At 39.2% G+C, this 21962-nt stretch overlaps 2 protein-coding genes across 2 annotated transcripts; one reads left to right on the top strand and one right to left on the bottom strand.

Annotated features, from left to right (window-relative positions):
- Positions 1–686: 686 nt before the first annotated feature.
- LOC103712995 (WAT1-related protein At4g19185) lies at positions 687–16500 on the top strand. The gene is made up of 8 exons (XM_008799734.5): positions 687–1018; positions 7182–7244; positions 7358–7474; positions 7572–7857; positions 12790–12945; positions 14828–14979; positions 15620–16232; positions 16326–16500. Exons 1-7 carry the CDS (start codon positions 810–812, stop codon positions 15810–15812), a joined length of 1176 nt encoding a protein of 391 aa, XP_008797956.3. The 5' UTR covers positions 687–809; the 3' UTR covers positions 15813–16232; positions 16326–16500.
- Positions 16501–17808: 1308 nt separating this feature from the next.
- NCED4 (nine-cis-epoxycarotenoid dioxygenase 4) lies at positions 17809–19872 on the bottom strand. The gene has a single exon (XM_008799733.5). It carries the CDS (start codon positions 19723–19725, stop codon positions 17968–17970), a length of 1758 nt encoding a protein of 585 aa, XP_008797955.3. The 5' UTR covers positions 19726–19872; the 3' UTR covers positions 17809–17967.
- Between the last annotated feature and the right edge of the window lie 2090 nt (positions 19873–21962).

Here is a 21962-nt window from a genome sequence, read left to right as displayed (position 1 = left end):
TGAGAACCATGTGAGTCCGGGCGACGGGGCGCATGGGAGTTAAATTGCCAAAACGATCTTTGGATGTTCTCCGGGGGCGAGGTTGGTTTGGACCAGAAAGGCAGAAATTGATGGGCGAACGGTCACCGTTGTGAGACCTTTGGGACTTTATCTGACCTGACCTGACCTGAGGGTCGGCTGATCTTGAGCCGTCTGAAGGACTCAACGAGAGAGCAACACCATAAGCATCAATAAGCCATTGTCTAGAGTATGATCTAATCCATCAATTCGATCCGCAAACGGTCTATTTTAAACATATTTGGATTTGACATAAACCGATTTTGAGCTAAATGGATTAATCCATCTAGATTTGTTCGTTAAATAGTTTGCGTTCATATTATAATTTTTGATTTATTTAACTTATTTTGATCTATTTTATAATTAGACCGAATATGACTCGACTTATTTAATATATTTAATATATTTGAAACTTATTTAACTTACTTCTAACATTTTTAATTCGACCCGCTTAAATAAATTATTGGTTTAATAAATAAATTAGATTCAGATATGAAATTTTGAGAGGTTTGGATTGATACGTTTATGATCTGATACGTATCCCATTGAATCCGACTCGATTACCACCTCCAGGCCCTAGCACTACCGCTTTGGCAGCTGTTAATAACTGGCGTAGCCTTCGTGGACTTGCGTGTCCCTGTCTCACTCTTTCCCTCAAATGAAGCAATCTATCTAATAAACCAAGAGTGGAAGAATGATAAAGAATTAATACCCATCCAGGGCTCGGAGGAGGCGGAGTGAGGGAGCGAGAGATGGTGGTGGTGGCCGGCGTCAACGGGGTTGGAAATGGCGTGGTGGAGCGGGCGCACGCGGCGATGGCGGTGGGGCAGGTGATCGCCGGGGGATACCACGTGATCGCGAAGCTGGCGCTGAACGTGGGGATGAATCAGGTCGTCTTCTGCGTCTTCCGCGACCTCCTCGCCCTCTCCATCCTCGCCCCCGTCGCCTTCTTTCGCGAGCGGTAATGTATACCTCCTCCTCCTCTTCATATTCTGTTTCATTTCATTCCATTCCGTTCCATTTTTCATCTACATATGGGTTGCATTGTTAGATCTGTCGATCGTGTTGTGAAAAAAAAAACGGAAAAAAAGGGATCAAGAAGATGATGGCCTTATGAAGGAAGGTGCGATCCCTCCACTGTATATTTTTCCGATGAGTTGACTACAATAATCCTGCCGCTTCCAGTGATAAGAACTAGCTGCTCCTAAATCTGGTTCCAGAATCTAATCTGATCCGGGAGGGTCCTGGTGGAAGTTCCAAAACTTTCTTATCTGTAGCCTGCTCTTGAGTGGCGCAGCGGAGGAGCGGAGGAACAAAGGGTTCAAAGAAGTAGCTTTTTTTCGTTTACCTCCTAAATTCACTGATTATTAGGGTTTGGGTGGATAGTTTTCTTTCTTTCCTCCTTAAGGTTTTTCCTTCTCTCTTTAAGATATGTTGGTGCTTGATTTCAGTTTTCTCCTTGAGTTGGAGAGCAAAATTCGGAAGTCTTTTCCTTTCCAGTCTAGACAAGATGAAATGTGATGTTTGGTTCCATGCAGCTGTGCTTGGATTTCAAATTGGGAAGGGCTGCGAATTCTCAGATGGCTCTTTAAGTTAGAAACATTTTAGGGCTGTTGCATGGTAAGCATTATGGTGAATTTGGAGGGTTTTGACAGAGCAATGTGGAAATGGCTTTAGCTATGCTCCTTTTAGAATGGGATTGCCATGTTCCTTTTCCTTTTTGTCTTTATGAGCCTGCAATTTATTCCTTTGTTGCCTCAAGAAAACATAAGTGCCTTTTGGCATTATACGAAAATTAGAGAGAAATCAAGGAAGTATTATTGGGCTCAAGACCTCCTTTCTGGGGAGAGTGACTTAAATTTGAGCTTTGATAACACATGCAGCTTCTTTTGACCAGTTCCCAAGAGATATTTAGTCGCCTTTGGACGAAGCCGAGATGATCTTGTCCTTACTACCCAATCAACTCTTTAAAATTAAGCAAACAAAATTTTCCCTTAAAACAGGATAAAATGAGTCCAGAATAAGGAAATATTTGTTGTGATACTGGAGCTTGATCCACCAGGACAGCCGTCTTTACAAATTATTATGTTTTAAACCTTGATATGACCCAGGTTGCGTTGCCTGTAATGGCTGTCAGTTTCATCATTTTGAAATGCAACCTTGTTGTCTTAGTTCGGTCCAATGTTCAATATGATGATCTCGAGGTTGCATGTACCTATGTCAGCTATATGAGCTATAATAAATGTCTTGACTTGTGAAAGGTCCCTTTTGTTTTGTATAGTGACAACCTTTTCCTTGTTGTTTTGCTGCCTAGAAAAGATGCAAACTATTGATATATTCAAGCAACCTCAAGCTCTTGAAGTTTTGTTAGTTGGAGCTTCATTATTTACTCCTATTGTTATTTTGTTTCAAAAAAATATATTTCTTCAACTTTTTTTGAGGGTACGGAATGAGGGCGGGGTAAGAGGGATTACAATCTTCCAAATGGACAGCCCATTAGTATCCTCTTGCAAGGATCGCCCAACCGATACCGTGTCTGTACTAGTCGGCGACCGGTCTGGTCCGGTATGACGTGCCGGTTTCGAACCGGCATGCCATTTTTTTCGATATTTTTTAGGTTTGATTTATTGGTAATCATTTTTTTATTCAACTTTTTCAATAATTTTAAGTATAATTTGATGCTTCTTGATGCTTTTTTATATTTCTATGATTCCAATCTATGTAAATGATGCCTCTTGATGTTTTAGAGTGATGCAAAATATAAAATAATTAGTGAGATACAAAATATAAAATGAGGCAAGAGAGGGAAAGCATACCTTATGTTGGGTTGGATCCTTCTTGAATTGTCGCGTTTTGGCTCGGGGGCCTGGGGGTTTGAAGAACACTTCAACGGGAGAGTTGAGAAGGTTCTCAGGCCTTCTCAACTCAACACATATATATAAAATATATGTATATGCAAATACATATAAATCTCTACATGGCATGCCTTTACATTTATATTTATGTCTACTTGTATGTGTGTGTATATATATATATATATATTACCTATATAAAATATATAAGATACTTTCCATATTTTCTTTCTGTAAATGGAATGTTGATGCTTATTACATTGTGAAAAAATCATATTGGTTCCCAAGGAAAAATCAGGTTGTATTTAAAATGTAAAGAATAACTTATACCGAATAAAAAGTTTTCCATTTAAAACCCAAGACCTATGCTCTGGCCTCCAACAAGATGGAAAGTTGAGAAAGCTTGACTATTTTTACGACTTGAGCTAAGGCAACAATGATTTATATTATAGCTTCTATTATATTTTATTTATGAGTTCAGTTAAGTTTACCTATTAGTATATATCTCTAAAGTGTTTCTAAATGTTTACGTTTGACATGTATACCAATAAGGTATGCTAGAATGTTGAGTTATTAAAAAAGTATAAATACATGTTCTCATAAATGAAATAGTTGAGTTGAAGGATTAACGGACATTGTATTGGGCTCATTTCCTAGGAAACTGTTTGGGCTATCAGTTACATTGATCACCTAGCTGGCCTCGGCAACTACATGGGTTGTAGGCTAGGTCCATCACCTAACTTTACTAGGCTATTCCACAACTATGCCCCACAGTCCATAATTCTCATTATAAAGCTTCATTTAGAGGGTTCACATTTACCTAATGTTTATTGGCAAGCTTGAGAGAAAAGTAAATCATTCTAAGACAGGCATTAGATTTTGATTGAAGACATCTTGATTTTTGGTCTTCTAAGGTGACCAAAGCATATAATCCAGATGTGCGTGCATCACAATCATTGCCTTACTGTTGGGATTATATTGCAGGAAACTTCTAGCTTGGCCAATTGAAACATGATAGTTTTCTTCTCATGTGGAAGATGTTGTCAGACAAATCTAGCCCTCAGGCAATCACATATGTGGTTTGAATCCTTTGTTGGTGCAGCAGATCTCCTAGACTGAACTGAATCCAGCACCCAATAGCTTGAGCTTGCCATATTTGGGATTGCCTTAGAGAAATTTCTGTATAAATAAGATCTCTATAATGAACCTAAATGTGCAAAGGCAAATTAATGTCAGAGCAAGGCTAGTGGCTGTTTGATAGATATCTCCAACATACTTTATTCTCCCATCGAGAACTGACACAAGGTATGGAGGTGTTTTGACCAGCAAAGACTTCTAGGAAACAATTGTCAAGCATTTGGTGATTCAAATTTTGGTTTGCTAGAAATGAGCTACTAACTTTGGTGTTCTCCGCATCGAAGGCAAAAGATCATTGAACTTTCTCTATGGTTGAAAATAAAAATTTTGAAGATGCATCTCTCATTTCATTGGTTAGAGTGGAACTCAGATACTGTTCCAATAGCAAGCCAATAATCAGTATGGCCAGTTTTCAACCATATGGGCGTGTCCTTGCTGCTCTTTTACAAGTTCTGTGCATAGTGGTTCTTCTCACTTTTTTTTTTTTTTTTGGATCCATTGTGCCCTTGGTTCTGTATCGTCATAATAGTTGATAGGTAGAGTCATTTCTAGACTAAAAATGTGAAGGGAGCAACAAAGTGGACAGGCCCAAATCTTCTTCTTTCTCTAAGTCAAAGACCAACCCATTCATTCATCCATATGCTAGAAGGTCCATGTTAAGTGGGATAATTTTTGCGCAATCCTGTTGAGAGGCATTGCCTCCAATATGGATCTAATGCAATTGACTGGAATTTTCTATTATGCACAACCCATTAAGATGGACCTTGAAATCTCTTTCCTTTGATACAACATGCTCCCCATGCCAACAAGATGTCTACGGGAGGAGGGTAAAATTGTATTATGAACTAACTAGCCTGGTCCAGATGTGGTGGTGGTCTACATTGAGCAATACTTTTTCAGCTACTTTGCTGCAGAGATTGCCTCCTAAGACTCAGATAAAGGTCTGCTCATTCGAGAGTGCCCTAGTAAGGAGCTATGCATATTTATCTCTAGCCATTAGATCAAAACTCTAGGGACCCAACCATGGGTAAATGATGTGAGCATTCTTTAGGTCCATGCCCATGCCATAGAGCTGTGATTGTGGTGATTTGGAGGTTGAGCTGTCAAGAAAGGTTCGACATTTTGAATTCATTTTGGTCTTTAAATCATTTGATAATCTTTTATGAAATATTTTTCTTTTAAAGAGGGATTAACTGTTTGGCACTGTTCATGTTACAGTACCTGAATAATGACCAGTGCCCCAAGCTTTTCTTTTTGTTTCCATTAGCAGTTTTAGATGGATCCAATAAGTGTCTGGTGGATGTAGATAGAGATCAAATCCTAGTTTCTGTGGATCATGATTGGAGTCAAATAAGTGCTTTTGGTTGCCGATTCATCTAGGAGAATTACTTTCCAATTTGAAGAGTTTTAGTATACTTGTACAAGAAGTCCTGAAGAGTCTATAAACAAAATCATACATGATTTATTTGGTAAGAAAGGTAGGATTTCTTTGGTGCAGGTTTAGCCCTTCTTGTATTTTGGGTAAATTATGCTTTTAGTCAGAGTTTAGGTTGGGTTTTTAATAAGTTCCTAAACTTCAAAAAGCTTGAATTTGGTCTCTATGATTTCTCCACTGTTTTAATGCCATCGTTACCTTTTTTTTTTGTCCTCTGCTCACAATCCTTTTCTCCTCTATTCTATTCTCTTCACAATCTTGTTCTCTGTGCTTGCTGATTTGGTGCATTAGATCTTGTGCACCTCACGTTAAGGCTTCTAGTACCCCCTACAGACTCTATTTTGAAGGGCATGTTTAATTCAACTTTTGTTTCCCTTATTCCTTAATCAAGTATTATTATGCTATCTTTGAAACAAGACCAACAGTATGAAGAAACCAAATCTTGGTAGCGAGAAACTTCCATTTATGGTGGTTTACCCACATCATTCTCTAAATCCCACACCTTCTTCTTAAGAGCTTTCCCTTTTTTCCCCAAGTGACCTGTTTCCAAGTACCTGCACTCATATCTGTTTTCATAACTGTGCCTGATTTTAGTAACTAAGCACCAAACCCTCATTCCACTAATATTGAGGTGCACCAACACAAATGCAGGTAACCTCCAATTAGTCTTGCATCGGTAATAGGCGGATTGTGGCAGCAGCAGTGACAAACTTGTTTAAGGATAGCTGTCTGGAAATGGAGAGGGCCTTCCATTTCCAAGATTCCATTCTTGATTTAATTCTTCATGAAATAGGAATCTAAGTTCTGTGGCCTTATTCCATGAATTGGCAACCCCAAGTAGTGAGAATTAGCCTTCCTCAACCCCAGTAGCCTGACTATGTTCCTAATGCTCTAATAATCAAGGTTTGAGTTGCACATCACAATGAAATTAAGGAGATTAATTTTCTGCCTATGCCATGCACAGTAATTTCTCACAACCTTTCTCAACACTCATCATTTGCTAATTGTGGCTTTAGAGAGTAGCAGACACTTGTTGGTGAACAACAAGTGCGAGATCACAGGAACTTTGTTCTTCAGTTACTTGTGCAGATTACTAGTTGCAAGCTTGCCATCCAAGGCCTTGGATAGCATTCCCACACAAACTACAGAAAATAAAAATAGAGGGGATAGCCATGTTAATATCCTGAGTGCACCATGAGATCCATCTCATTCAATGATTTTTTGGGAACTTGAAATGACAAAGGACGTCCTCCACATAAGACCAACTTATCTTGTTGTATGCGCGCTCCCTAGTCAGTTATTGACTGTTAATCTGATTGAGAGTTAAGCAGATTGCAGGAAGTGGGCATCTTCCTAAAAAGAAAAGGCTTAATTGCAACCTATAGTGATCTTTTGTTATGTTTACTTACAATTCTAAGTTTGGTCTTCTATGTAGCCACCCTTCAAGACTAAGTTTCAAGGTTAAGGTTGCTCTATATAAGGTCCTGTATGAAAATATCAATGAAGTTTGGTTTTTTAGGTTTCAAATAATAGTTTATAATGCTTAACACAAGAATGATGGAAATCTATTGTAATTATTCCCGGTGTCTGCTTAGTGTTGGTAGTATTTTTAAATCAAGCCTTTTTTCTTTCAAATTGACCTGTTCGTTCACAATATATTAATTGCTACTGAATTATACCTTGATTTTATTGGATGGCAGAAAGGTCCGCCTTCCCCTGACTCGTAGCCTTCTTGCATCATTTTTCATTCTTGGGTTAACTGGGTAAGCATTAGCTGATCCTAACTTGGGTGCTCTATTCTTGTGTCATTATTTTTTCGTTACATATATCTTCTGTTTCAGATTAATTTTTTTCAAACTATGATACCTTTTTCTAGGATTTTCGGCAATCAGCTTTTATTTCTTATTGGTCTTAGCTACACAAATCCAACTTATGCTGCTGCTATTCAGCCTTCAATACCAGTCTTTACATTCATCTTGGCTGTGGTAATGGGGTGAGTTACTTTGTTAAATTATTTAGAATGCTGTAGTTTCTATTCTACTTGCTTCTTTTCTTTTATAAATATGTTCTGAAAAATGTACTGAATGCAGCACTGAGACAATAAATTTGCTCACATATGAGGGTCGGGCAAAGGTCGGCGGTACACTGATCTGCGTTCTAGGTGCAGTTTTAATGGTACTGTATAGAGGTCCTGCTATATTTGGAAATAATGCCTTCGAGCTAGCAGCTCAAAGTGAGATAAGTGCAAAGCCCCAGCCTGAGCCAGTTGGATGGTTAGCATCTGGATTGCTTGAGTTTGGACTTGAAAAGTGGCATATTGGTGTTCTATGCTTATTAGGAAATTGTTTATGCATGGCTACTTATCTTGCTTTACAGGTATTGAAATGGGAAAATTATTATCTGTTTTTTGCTTATACAATTTGAGACTGTTTCCAGGTGCATACAATTTGAAACGAAATTGCATTATGTGTGAAATAAAGCTGAAAGAACTGAATAAAGAAGGGTCTCAAAATTTTTCAAACAATGTTTGTTGTATAGTATACAAATGACCCAGAGTGATGCTACAAACAATTTGTCCAGCTGGAAAATGTAAAAGGGAGAAATTTTCTGGAAATTATTTAGAAGGCTGAGAAAAACGAAAATTGAAAAATAAAGCAAAAGAAACAAAGGCAAAAGCAAGGGAGAATAAAATAAAGATGCAGGACTCTGTGACAAACCCTATGTGCTATTGGGGCTTGGATATGAGTGTCATGTACTGGTGCCCATCTAAATAATTCCATCAAACTCTAAGAAGTTGCTTCTTGTGGATTCATACCCACCAACAAAGTGTTCAGTTGAGATGGCTGCTTTGGAACAAACCGAAGGTTCACGGTAGCATAGGATAAAGTGAGAACTAGGATGACAACTTTGTGAAAGGTCTTGCTTTGTCTCTAATGTGCAGTATGATGTAAGTGGTATATGAATTACCTTAAAATATGATCACATGCATAACCATCATCGCTTATGTTTTAAAATTCAAACATCTTTTTCACCCAATTATTCATAAATGTTTTGTTCACATGGATATCATTATTTCACCTGGATTTCATTATTTCACCAATTTAACTAGTCTAAGTCACCTGAAACTGCCTTGCTAGCAGCTGCTGATTAGAGTCCCAGACATTATCAAAATGTTCCCAGCCCTAGCGTCAAAACCAGAGCTCCGTGGTTCAAAAGGGTATCAAATCAACTTTGATATTGAGAGATAGAACTCAATTAATCATCTAATATTAACAATAACAATTAGTATATCTTTCTATTGCATGGCATATATTATTGTTGCTGGTGCTGCTATGAATCTTTGAAGGCTAAATTTTATGTTTTGAATTTTAATCAATTTTTGCTTGATATTTGGTGTTATGACATTGCTTATAGTATTTGCCTTTTGGGAGCATGGCTTGCATGATCTTCGATTGATGCCTGATACCACTTAAACTTGCCCTTTTCTTATTGTTATCTAATCATTTCCCCATTCTTCTACCAGAGTAAATTTGTTCTTCAGTCTTACTGCACTGCACATGCTAATTAGGTAAAGTGTTATTATAAATCTCATTGTGCCTGTATTGAAGTTCTTCCTATCATCAACTTTTTTGGTCAATCTGCTCAGCATCTGATTTTTGGGAGGGGCACATGAATCTCTATTTGGGTGATAATTTAACAAGCTTAGTTAGGATAGAGAAGGGAACTAGTCAACATTAAGAACTCATGAAATTGATTTATACAAAATTCTAGGAGGGTATGGGTCAAGTTAAACAAATTTTTTTCATGTATCAAATAAAATAAGAGTAAAGGATTGTGATAATGGTAGAATATGCCAAATTAGATTAATGAGCTGAAGGGCAGCTTTATTTGGAGGCGATTGATAAGAAGTGTTGAAGTATTTCGTACAAGTAGAAGATAAGTATGTTGCCTTGGAAGATTAGGGCTTACAACCTAGCAATATAAAAGCAAAGTATATACGATCCAATTTTAGCATAAGCGGGTGCAAGGTGGATTCAACAAATGCGGATAAAGAGAAGTGAAAAATTTAGATCAAGGAAGTGGTACACTATCCCAATTTGAAGTTTGTTGATGCTAAGGGCCAAGGATTTAGGTATTTCACGTGCTCATGCTAGCTATGGGTTGGCACGGCATGTGCTGTATGTTGTACAATGATAACACTTGGCATAGTCCGGCATACTATGGACATAGTTTGGCTCTCATGGGCACTAACAATTTTGTTTGTTTCTTTTTTAAATAGGGTAATTTATTCTTTTTAATATTATTAAAATTTGTTTTATGCATTAAAGCAATAGTTTAATTTTCTAGATAATTTCATACAATTAGGGTTATAAATGGGTCGGATAAAATCCAACCGCATCAGATCGGATTTGGATAGAAATTCCGTTATCTAATCAGATCCGGACCTGAATTCGGATATCTATTTATAAATCTTGCAGATTTAGATCCCAATTCAAATTTAAAGATTTTTCGAATCTTGATCTAGATATCTAGTTAAAAATTTTATAAAATAAAGTATATAGTCAAGATTTGAACAATTGATTTATGGTTTGAATGACAAGCCCTCAACCACTAGGCTATAGCATATATTCCTATTTTATATAAATAGTTTATTTTACTTATTCAAATATATTTAGGTCATTAAATAATCATTTGCTGTATATTGTGATATTTCATATTTTAATCATTATTTTTATAAAAAATAAATTCTTTTCCTATTGATAAAAAATGAAAAATGAATATACTTTTTTTAAAATATGTATATACCGGTATTTGGTCTATATCCAATCCATTTTCAGCCTTTCATACAATTCAGAATGAATGCATGCCAAGTTTATGTGCTGAATACTAGGCATTCGCCATTTAACCAAATATGACATTGTAACAATGGATTCACATTCTTTAATGATAATCCTTGATAAACATATATATTTGTCATTCACAAAATTTTGGACTGAACGAATTTGGAGATTAGGAAACATGGATGCTTATTTTAAGTGCCCTATATTTCAAAATTCAAGAAAGGCCTCAAATACTTCTCAGATACTGTTGAGATACTTCCAAATGCCTTTTAGTTATGAGGAAGATGGCTTTATTTTCATTTATTTGTAGATGAATGTTGACTTTTTAATGATGAATGGTTAGTTATGGAGTTTGTGGTGTTGATATTATTGTATGGACTATGGATTATGGACTAAATGATGACTAAATGGAGTTCGTGATTGTTAATACTATTGTATAAAATATGGAATGTATTATTTTTGATAACCCACGATGCTTTAAAGATGTTGTTATATCACACTTTATGTTAAATATTTGATAAGATATTTAGCAATTTTAAAATCGAGATGGATCATCTAAATTATATATATAGATATAGTTGGACCACACACTTTATATTAAATCTTCGACAAAAGATTTAGCAGCTTTGAAATCAATGATGGATCATCCAAGTTGAAGATCCATACAATTGAAGTTAATCTACGCCACAAAAATGTATAGAAACCAAACTCCACCTGTTCTGGTACAAAAATGAACGGTATCAGAAGCACTAATATGCTAAAATAGATGATAGGTTACATAAATTGAAAATCCACTTTGCCGTTCATGATTTAGACATCTTAAAACATAGTTTTAAATTCAGTAGGTTTTGATTACGTGATCAGAGTAAAATATAGTATCATTCTATTTTAAGTTTCTAACTGTAAACTCTTGCATCCACTTGATGCTTAGATTAGAGACCACCAAAAGAGGTGAATTTTGGTTTCTAAGCTTTTTTTATAGTGTAGATCAATTTGAGCGGTTTGGATTTTCAATTTGGATGGTGCATCATTAGTTTTAAATTGTTAAATCTTCGAAAAAAGATTTATGTAAAGTATGTAGTCCAACTCTCTGTATCTATTTATTGATTTGTTTATTGTCATATCGTATCCTTCTTTTTCAAGATGTGTTGTATTGGTGTATCTGTATCATGTCATATCTGAACTTGGTGTCCATATCCATGCTTCATATTTTTTGGTAGTTTCCATGCTTCATTGTTTGGAGACTAAGATTTAGAAAACATAAGACATCCTTGCATGCTGAAGTGTGGTGTGTTGACTAGCATCATTTTGTATAAAATTTTGGAGATCAACATATAATTCTTTTACCAAATGTTATGATCTTGGCAAAGATTGGCTGTAATAAAATTCATGAGCTTTTAATATTCGAGACATTCCCTAGCAATAAAAAGTTGCCATTTAAACCCAACCTAGAAAATCTGAAATTTATTCTTGAGTTGGAAAAGTGACCTGATTTTATGGAACTTGGATTTTATACTTTTTTTGTGGAAGTCAAATGGGCTATAGATCCTCATTTGCATGTATTTTTTGAAGTAAACGTAAATACTTAGATGGTATTCACGTAAATAAGGTTGGCTTTCGTTTCTCTGCCTGTCGAGTCGTAGATTGTCCATTGCACTTTATCTTTAAGGCAATGAAATAACTAAAAGTGATGCAAGTGCTTTCAACCTTTTTGGCATGCAAGATCATATTGAATTGGCAAGGTTCGATGTGGGCTGGAACCTAGTAATATCAAGCAGTTCTCTTGGTACTAGGTATCAACCCGTTGCCTGGTGCTAGCACTAAGAGCAGTAGAAGTTACACCCATTAAAGACAATTTCATGAAGAATTGATGAAGATGGCATTGCAAATTGAAAATAGAGGAGGCTTCATAAAGAGAGGTACCCTAAGATCACATGGACTAAATTTGTAAGAAAGGAGGAAGAACTTGCAATAGCAACAGAGGTCCTAAGTAGGAAAAAGTTGGTAAGTGAGAATCCACAAAGCTGACCCTGAATATTTTGGCGAAGCCCTAAACATGTAAGCTTTGTAGTTTATAGTAGTATATATCAGCCACTGTGCCAGTAGGAGTTGTTAAAGTTGCATATTCTATATTGCTTGCTAAGAAACCTACATCTCTCTTTTGACAGTTTTTCAAATTAATAAGTATCTACTAGTTGCTTCATTGAGGTGTCAAAATTACTTGTATGTGAAATAGTTTATAAATTATAATACTTAATTGAGCAGCTCTAACCAGTGATAAGTTGCATACAAGCTCAACTGTCTCCTTGAATTTTTGCTGATGGCTTGGATATGATAGCCTCTATGCATGGACGGGTGTGTCTAGTAGGCAGCTTCTAGGTTTCTAATATGGGTATGTCTTATATGGAAAGATTCATGTTCCAAAGTTAAGGCATGCTGATTCATCTGGTGTACTTTACAATTTCAGGCTCCAGTCTTGGCAAAGTATCCCTCCAGCTTGTCTTTGACGGCATACTCATACTTTTTTGGGGCTATTTTGATGGTTTGCTCAGGATTCTTTGCAACTAATAATTATGAAGATTGGACTTTGACACGTTCTGAGATTTTTGCAGTTTTATATGCAGTAAGTTTCTAATCAGTTATTTATGTTTTAACATCTATATTTTGTGGTTAAAAACCTCATGCTACTTTGGATTACCTTGTTATATAACAGTTTGTAGTACCATGCTTGATTCTGAATAAAGTTATATTGAAATGAATCACTTTTTTATATAAAAAAAAACTTAATCAAACTGACCTATACCTAATCTGAGATTACTCGGTGCATAAACTTTTATTTGTTATTTGACCATGTTTCATAGTTCGGAACTGTGGAAAAAGGTCGCTAGTGCCGGTGCACTATCTTATTTATGAAAAATGTAAAAAATAGTGCAGGATCAGTAGGAAAAAATTGAAACCATGACCTTCTGTAGAGACAGTGAACAGTGTAGCTTCTAATCCTTTGTTGTATTTTGGTCGTATACAAGTAACCTTGATTTCTTGGATAATCTTAGTAAGGATTTCATAAAAGATTAAGCAAGATACTGACTCACTCTCATCCATTACTAAATCATCCTCTCTACATCATTAGGATGTGCAATGCTTCCGGCAAATCCACTTTTAAAAAAACTCATAAATAAAAGGCTCCTTCGCAAATTTGGAACTAGGTTTGTTCCTCTTAAATTGTATGCAATTTCATATACCTAGTAATCCTTATATTAGAATAGGAGGTACAATTAGCCAACCATAGTTTTTTTTTTAACCACTACATTTCTATTCTATGGAGCAATTTTGGATATTTCAGATGCATCCATTTCCTTCCCATAACCTAAAACCATAGGTATCACATATTGTCTCTTCTGACTATTTGTAAACTGGACCACCATGGCTTTGCTAGCACAGAGGTGTAAATTATGAATTAAATTGTTTGTTTTCGTGGAACAAAAGTCACAAAGCCTAAACCCTATTAGAAGAGGTCAGGAGCATGACTATCAAGGAAATGTGACCAGCTTTCAATTGGAAGGCAAACTCTTCCATGCGATGTGTTGGCATTTTGTGGCTCATGTCAATTTTTTAGATACAATGAATGTAGCATAAGCAAATAAATGTATGTAGAAAGTTTCAAAACTGTTCAATACAGTGAAGGCAAACAATAAGCAAAACAACTAAATCTTACCTACATTACTTTATTCTACTCCTTTATAGCATGTTTTTCTGCATTATACTACCAACATAACCACGTCAGGTATGCCTCAACACCATGAGTACCTCGGGTTGGTCGCAAGGTCTTTTCTGCCATTATTTCATTATTTTAGTCCACCACTAAATTAAACCTCATTTGGTTCTAGCTCACCACCTCCTTCCAATTAATCTTTTAAGCTAATCCCTCCTCCCCTTTCTACCTCGCATCCCCCTGTTTGGAAGGGAAGAGGAGGGGAGAACTGATGGGGTCTTTCAGCCCATCTCAGTCTGCAGCCAATTACCTTATTTTCAAACTATTATGTTCCTCAGAAGTATCTGTTTTAAGACTTCATCCTTCTTTAAGACACATCCACCTTGGCATTCTTTCTTCTAATTTCATCTTGTGAGTGTTCCGGTTGCACCAAGTATAGCACACTTGAGATTTGTATGTTCAAAATTTTATATCACAGCCTGCTAGCCTAAGAAATCTGTTGGATGACAATGTTGTGCATACAGCGTGTTGAATATGCATTAAATCCACCTCATTTCTTGGCCATTGAATTTAAATTGGAAACTCTATTGCTAATATGATTCTCTTCTATGACACTTGTGATTAGATACTTGGGATGCATAATGCAAATCAGTTGAGGAGAGTGCTAGTTAAACCTTACAGATTTCTAATGTTCAAGCTCTTGAAAATACAGATTGTAAACTTATTTTTTATGGGCAGTTTAATTAAGAATTTGAGTCACTGTCCAGAAAAGCTTAAATATTACTTTTTTCAGGGTGTCGTGGCATCTGCTCTTAACTATGGGCTATTGACATGGTCCAATAAGATTCTAGGTCCTGCACTCGTGGCTTTGTATAACCCGCTTCAACCTGTAGTGTCTGCTTTATTATCAAGAATTTTCCTTGGGAGCCCGATCTATCTTGGAAGGTTTGTAAATTTGTACTTCCCAATGTTATAATTCTTCTTAGTGCATATTTGCGATTGTTACACACACGCATATACATACAAAAGTATATACATACATATATTTATGTATATTTGTATATGCATGCATGCATGTACGTATCTATGTATGTATTTGGAACTTCTGTTAATTAGCTTCAGAATTATATGTCGAGCAGTTTGTTGCAAGCGTTGCTTTTATCAAATTTTATAAACATTTATCATTTTGATTTTTTTCTTTTAAAAGAAAATCTTTCTAATGTTTTCTAGCAGTCAGTGCCTAATTGGTTTTATGGCAATTTTTTGTTTTCGTTTGTTTTTGTTTTTTTTGTTTTTAGTATGTTTTGCTTTTCCTGCAAAGAATGCCGTGAAGGCAAAATGTCTAGTAATTATGGTCATGCAACTTCGGTTATTGTCTGTTTATTATGTTTGCTAATTCGGATGCTTCCTTTTAATATGGTCATATCTACCATTGCAGAAGCTGACTCATCAAGCATGCATATTGAAAAAAGTATCTAGGATTTTTTTACTGTTGTCTGTTTGATTCTGTTACTGGATAAGATTTGTTGTCTTTGCATATGGTTGTCTTTTTCATTCCGTCACTGAGATTTCTTTGTACTGGCAGCATTATTGGGGGAATTTTGATCATCTCTGGTTTATACCTGGTCACTTGGGCCCGCCATAAAGAGAGACAGACATCCACTGGGATGTCATATGGAAAATGCTCTTCTGAACCGCATCATGATGACCCACTGCTCATAAAGAGAGGAAACCTCTTTTCTGGCTCCTTGTCTTGGACTGAGCCACATGAGTCATGATGTTTTCGCTCTCTCTACCCGATGCCACGATCCTCCTAATTAGAATACTGAGACAGAATATATACTGGCAAGAGCGACCTTCACCAGGGGAAGATTCTTGCTTTACTTAAAGAGAAATAGCTAGTACTCTTTTTCCCCGGAGCCATTGGCATTTGTGCCACTTCGTTATCTTCTTTCTCCACCGTCCAACTTTGTTTTGTTATTTTCTTCACAAGAAACTTTATAAATTAGTTGCCCAGCAAAAGTGAAGCTGCATCTTATAGTTAACTCTTGAGCTACCATTAAGCAATGGCATCCAACAAAGCAGAGAAACCTCAAGCTCCCCCACCATCCCAGTTTCCAAAGTTTCCGCAAGTTAAGGCTGGGGGAGCAAAGTCAGCTGCGAGGAAGGTGGCGCAGAAGCCACAAGAACCAAAGAAGGTCCTTTTCTAACATATCTTTGTGTTCATGTGGTTATCCTCGATTTTTTCTGATAGGAGGGATTGTATATGCCTGCTGAGAATGGCGTTGCAGGTCACAGGTGCCAAGCCAGCTCCGCCAGCAAAGTGAGAGGCTCTAATGGTTTGTCTGCCTAGTATTCTGGTGCCGTTGCTATCTTCACGTGTGGCAGAATGACTGTATTAATGAAATAAGCAGATGTTTACACTGTAATAGTTAATATGTTATGATATGATGGTTAAGCTTTAAACTGTTGTGCTCTGATACTAATTTTTCGGGAGTAAGACCAGATGGACTTAAATTTCTCATTTGCATTGATTTATAAATTAATATGGCATCCCAACATATCCCTTTGGTGGTGGGGACTGTACCCTACTCTGCTGATTAGGTGGTTGCATGGGGTGTGATGGTTCCAAAGAAAATTGACAGGTCTCAACATTTTGTTCTTTTTTGATGTTAGGTGATCGTATATTACTGCATGTAAAGCATCAGTTGATACCAGAGATTTTGCCCGTAAAGTAAATCATGGCACCTATGTCCATCCAATTGGGAGGTTGCCAAAGCTCCAAGTGAACCCGAAATAGGCTATGGACTTGGATCTACCAAATGTTAAGACCTAAATTGCCATTTAAATTGTAAATGATAATGCATCCATCTCAACAAATAGGTCAGCTTTGGAGTGTAAAGGGCTGGATTTTATTTTGTTCTTGGAAAGTCCTGTCTCCAGAGCAGAACTCACAAGGTTTCAAACGAGAAGATAGTGTGATTGGGAAACCTGCTGTCCCAAGTTGGATACTTGGAACCACCCCAACAAGTCCGGTGGTCGGGAGCTCTTTGTTTTGTCACATTTTTTGGGGTAAATTTCACCATATTGGAGTCGCCATCAAACAATCCAGTATCAAACCAATCTCATTTGAGTCATGTTGCCCTAGATCAAGGCAAGCCAAACTCAGACCTGAGTTTCTATTACAGGTTTTCTGACCAAGCTAAACATGAGCTTAGCTTGCTTGTCTTGCTCGGGTTCCAGCCATGATTTTACCCAAAACAGGCAGTACTTCAACGGTGGCCATTCACAACCCAACCTAAGGCATTCGGTTCATTGCCAATTGTCAAGTAAGCTTGGCTCTGGCTTAGGTATATAAGCTCTGGCTAAAGATGATTCTAATGCAGTAATTTCCTGGATTAATAAGCCAAAGTCTGGCTTCAAAGGGACCCTAATACGGTACTTTCTTGGAGGAGGTTTGCATTTCTTTGTTAGCAACGTCCCTTAGAATTCAAGACTCCGGTTTCTAGGAACATAATTTTCTGTAAGGCGTTGCCTCCTCATGTACCACACACACACACACACACACAAAAAAAGAGAGAGAGAGAGAGAGAGAGAGAGAGAAAAGGGGACAAACGCAATTTCTAGCCAACCTCTTTAGAATCAGCTTGCGAATTTGCAGCACCGTAATAGAATTATAGAATCATTACCAACCGAAACCTAAATGATGTCAGTTGCTACCTAAGCATAGAATGATATCACTAACTCACTATATACGCCATCACCATGCATGCCTTACCAAACATAGAAGCGGAATTTCATAACATTAAATATGTATGAAACTATGGAAATGGATATACGTGTATATTTTATACATATTCAATTGAGTTGTATTATTCATGCATTACTGTATGCGACGGCCACGTCAATGCGCTACAGGGCAAGCGATCAATACTATCGGGGGCGCTGCGATCGCAGGTCCGTCAGGGTGACGAAGAGGCCGTGGAAGCCGTAGGGCACCCGGCTCGGCAGCAGCACCTCCGCCACCACGTCCAGCTCCGGCGACCGCGCGTCCATCACCACGAACCTCGACTCCCCGCTCCCCTCGTCGTGCACGTAAGACACGAGATACCCCGCGTCCTCCTCTTTCCCGTCGCCCTCCGGGACGAAGAAGGGCTCCCCGCCGAAGCAGCCGGGGCCGAATTCCCGGCGTGCGACGACGCAGTCCCCCCGGCCGGCTTTCTGGAAGTCCAGCTTGACCACTCCAGAAATCTTGGGCATGGGGTCCCCCACCCCGAGGAAGGCGTACCGGTTCTTCCTCCCCACATAGCCCGGGTGGATCACCCCGAAGTCCAGGTTCTCGGCAGAGAGCGGTGTACGCGTCGCTGCGCCGCTCTCGAGGTCGACCCGCACCATCTCCACGCAGCTGTGGACCAGGTCCATCCGGTCGAGGGCGTGCTCCACCGACAGCACGTTGGGGGCCACCAGGACCAGAGTCCGGCCTCCGTCCTCCTCCCAGGCGTTGACGGCGTGGATGGGGTTCAGGCCGGGGACCTCGAACCAGCGCATCTCGGCCTCCGAGGCGGCGTAGCGGGGGAGCACTCCGAGGCGGGTCACCTTCCCCCGGTCCGACCCCACGGGCGCCCCGCCGCCCAGCACCATGTCCATGGGCTTCATGACGATCTGGACGTCCGGGAACACCGCGTGCCGCTCCGTCACCGCGAAGTCGTGGAGGAAGGAGGGCTCCCGCACCGAGAAGATGGGCACGTCCGCCAACTTGCGCCCCGCCCGGTCAAAGCGGAAGTAGGTGACGAAGGGCGGCACCGGTCCGTAACGGAAGGCGAAGAGCTCGCCGGTGGCAGGGTCCTTCTTGGGGTGGGCGGTCATCCCCATGACGAGCCGCCCCTCGAAGTCGCACCGGCCCCGGGTGGCGATCTCCCCGGAGGACGGGTCCAGGTGGACGGCGTAGGGGAGGTCCGACTCGCCCAGGGCGTAGAGTTGGCCGGCGTGGAAGGCCAGGCTGGTGTTGGCCAGCCCCGCGCCCTCCAGGAGGTTCATCTGCCCCGTCAGCACACGGGCGGCGGCCACCGCGCCGCGGGCGATCCCGCCGGCGCCGTGGAAGCCGGCGAAGACGCTCGGGAGGACCGGTTCACCGGCCTCGCGCTCCAGCAGGTACTTGTAGGTGTGGACGTAGCGCGAGCAGAGGACGGCATCGCCGGTGGCCGAGGTGGAGGAGAGGAGGAGGGAGTGGAGCATGCCGTCGCCGTCGAAGAGGTGGTGGGGCCCGCGCGGGAGATGCTGGGGGTTTGGCCCGTTGCGGATGTAGGCCCCGCCGGCGAGGCAGCGGGGGATGCGGCCTCGGACTACGGGGCAGGGTGTCGGGGAGAGCTCGCCGACGGGGTCCCAGTTGCCGGAGAGGACGTGCCGGGGATCGACGGAGGGGCGGTGGACCGCCGGGTCGATGAAGTTGTTGATCAGGTCGTCGAGGGCGTTGCATAGGGCCGCGGGGATTGACGGCGCCGGCGCCTGCGCCCGCTTGGTCGGAGGCGGTGAGCTTCCCGGGCTCTTGCTCTTCTCCAAGTTGGGTTGGGTTGTAGTAGTGGTGCTGGTTTTTGGTTTATAAGGTTGGTGAATAGTGGTGCGAGGAGGCTTGTCTTCGGTTCTAACGGCGGAGATGCGGAGGAAGGTGGGGGAGGAGAAGAGAGCGTCCATCCCGGAGAATGTAGCTTGGAGTACTCTCCTTTTCTCTGTCGCACGCTGCCCCAGGGGCTTGAATCTTGATCACCTTGTACCGCTTTACGTTAGATTCATTTAGGCCTGGGGAATGGCGGGGGCCACTATTTCTTATTTTATTATATATTTTTTTACTAATGGAGTTGTTAGTTATATGATTACAAAAAAAAAAAAAATTGGAGACTTCTCCCTCATCGAGCCTCAAAGACCCTTTCTCTTTTTTCAAATCCCTCTCTTTCATACTTTTTGCATTTGAAGGTTAATGAAATCTAAAAAAATAATATGTGTATAATTTGTTATGTACTATATATTGTTAATGATAAATACCATATTTTATATGTTACGGATCGATTTACTTAGAAATATATATTAACTTGTTAAATAACTAATTTATTTTATATGTATCACCTGGTGATATAGTATGTGCTAGTAAAAAACATGTTCTGAAAATTATGTATCTATTTATCTAGAAGTATGTTGAATTACTTTAGGGTGTATTAGTGTATATCAAAAAAGTTTACACTATGCATGAAAAAGTTAACAAGCATATGTCACCATATAGTGCTTACAGTGAATATGATATTTTGAAAATTGTGTATTAATTTGCTTGTAGGCATGTATTAAGTTGCTAGATAGCTAATGTATCGATTATGTATTACCTGACTGGGTACTCTATAATGATGAACATCATGAAAACTATGTAGCAATTTATCTATAGATATATACTGGTTTGTTAGATGACTAATTTGCTTATTGTGTATTGTGGAAGAAATAGAATGCCGTGCCGTGTATGGTTTTCTTTTTTTTTTTTTTTTTTTTGTAATCATAGGACCGACAACTTTATTAGTAGGAGAAGTTTCTGATTTTTGGGTTTCTACTTTGAGATAGTTACTATGGTAAATATAGCAAAATAAGAAGGCTATCCTTCTTTTTCTTTTTTTTTTTTTTAATTCATGATTGGTGCTTCCTTTTGTTCTGTACTCTGTTGTCCGGTGGAAATGGTGGTGCAATCGGCGACGGTCTTTGAGATTGCCAATTTCAAAGTCCATTACAAAACGAGCGCAGTCCCACAACCATGGATCACTTACTCAACGATTCAAAAAAAAAATCCACATTTTATTCGTTTAGCATCCTTGTATCAATGGTGTACGGTAATAAAACTAGAAAAATTATATCTTGCACCTACATGCACGACAATGCCACCAAACATCATGGTGCATTTCTGTGACCCATTCATCTAGATGAGTGTACGATAAATAAAATCTACAGTAACGCATCATGATGATCGGTGACATTGCACCATCATGCTGATGCATGCTGTTCAGGATATAAATGTGGCCTGAAAGTAGTGGCCCAAAGTCCATGGGGATCCAAAGTCCATGTGGCTATGGTGACTTGATGGCAAAGAAAATCTACGGATTATCCCAAGGAAGTTAAGCAGAAAGAGACATAACGGCCGTTTTATAATCAGAGAGAGTGGCTGAAGACCAAAAATGTTTACAATTGCAAAAATAGATTGGATATTTGGATGTTGAAAGCCAACGGTCTTTCCAGCAATTTAGAACCACATTTAAAATAATTAACAAACAAATATTATTTAAATTTTTTAATTCTGTATAAATACTCGAAATGTTATTTAAGTTTTTTTTAATTTTATGTAAGTATTCAAAATTTATTCAATGAATAATTAATATGAAACTAAATATATATTTATACGGATGCTGACATGTTTGTGCCTTAAATGGAAATAGCTCTGCGGCACTGCCACAACTTCACCGGGCGCTGGCGTTTTCATTATCCACAGTTATTAGTCGCCAGTCGCCCGTGAAAGACTGTTACTTCTAAATAAGTTTGGAAAAGGTGGCGCGATAAATCTTCGCCTCGAGGGGAAGGAAAAAAAAGATCTAAAGTGGGAGCCTGGCCCACCGGGAAACCAAACTATGGACGAGAGATGCCGCTTTTCTCCTCCACATGACGTCCAAGATTTATATATTTATATATATCGATGGACGCTTGCGAGTGGGAAGCAGGGGATCACGTAAAGGGGAAACAGATGAGATGGGACCTACGCTCGTAATTATTTGCGGTTCCATCTTGGATGGCGTCCTACTGAAGTCAAATTGACACGGCGAATCTCGTCCGCCACACCTTTATCTTCAGAAATCAAAATGTTAAAAGAAACTGCTTTCCCTGCTGCGATATCATCCATTTCAAAA

The sequence above is a fragment of the Phoenix dactylifera genome, chromosome 6, assembly GCF_051530095.1.
Source record: "Phoenix dactylifera cultivar Ajwa chromosome 6, Ajwa_hap1_PhDact_Kaust_v1.1, whole genome shotgun sequence".
Classification (NCBI taxonomy): domain Eukaryota; kingdom Viridiplantae; phylum Streptophyta; class Magnoliopsida; order Arecales; family Arecaceae; genus Phoenix; species Phoenix dactylifera.
The sequence above is the reverse complement of the archived record's forward strand: the minus strand, read 5'-3'. Positions and strand labels throughout refer to the sequence as shown.

What these genes read in the sequence shown, in the direction of transcription:
- LOC103712995 (XM_008799734.5), top strand. Translation starts at nt 810, where the DNA reads ATGGTGGTGGTGGCCGGCGTCAACGGGGTTGGAAATGGCGTGGTGGAG. An exon ending in GTCGCCTTCTTTCGCGAGCG is followed by an intron (nt 1,019 to 7,181) that starts GTAATGTATACC and finishes ATTGGATGGCAG; the next exon opens with AAAGGTCCGCCTTCCCCTGA. An exon ending in CTACTTATCTTGCTTTACAG is followed by an intron (nt 7,858 to 12,789) that starts GTATTGAAATGG and finishes TTACAATTTCAG; the next exon opens with GCTCCAGTCTTGGCAAAGTA.
- NCED4 (XM_008799733.5), bottom strand. Translation starts at nt 19,725, where the DNA reads ATGGACGCTCTCTTCTCCTCCCCCACCTTCCTCCGCATCTCCGCCGTT.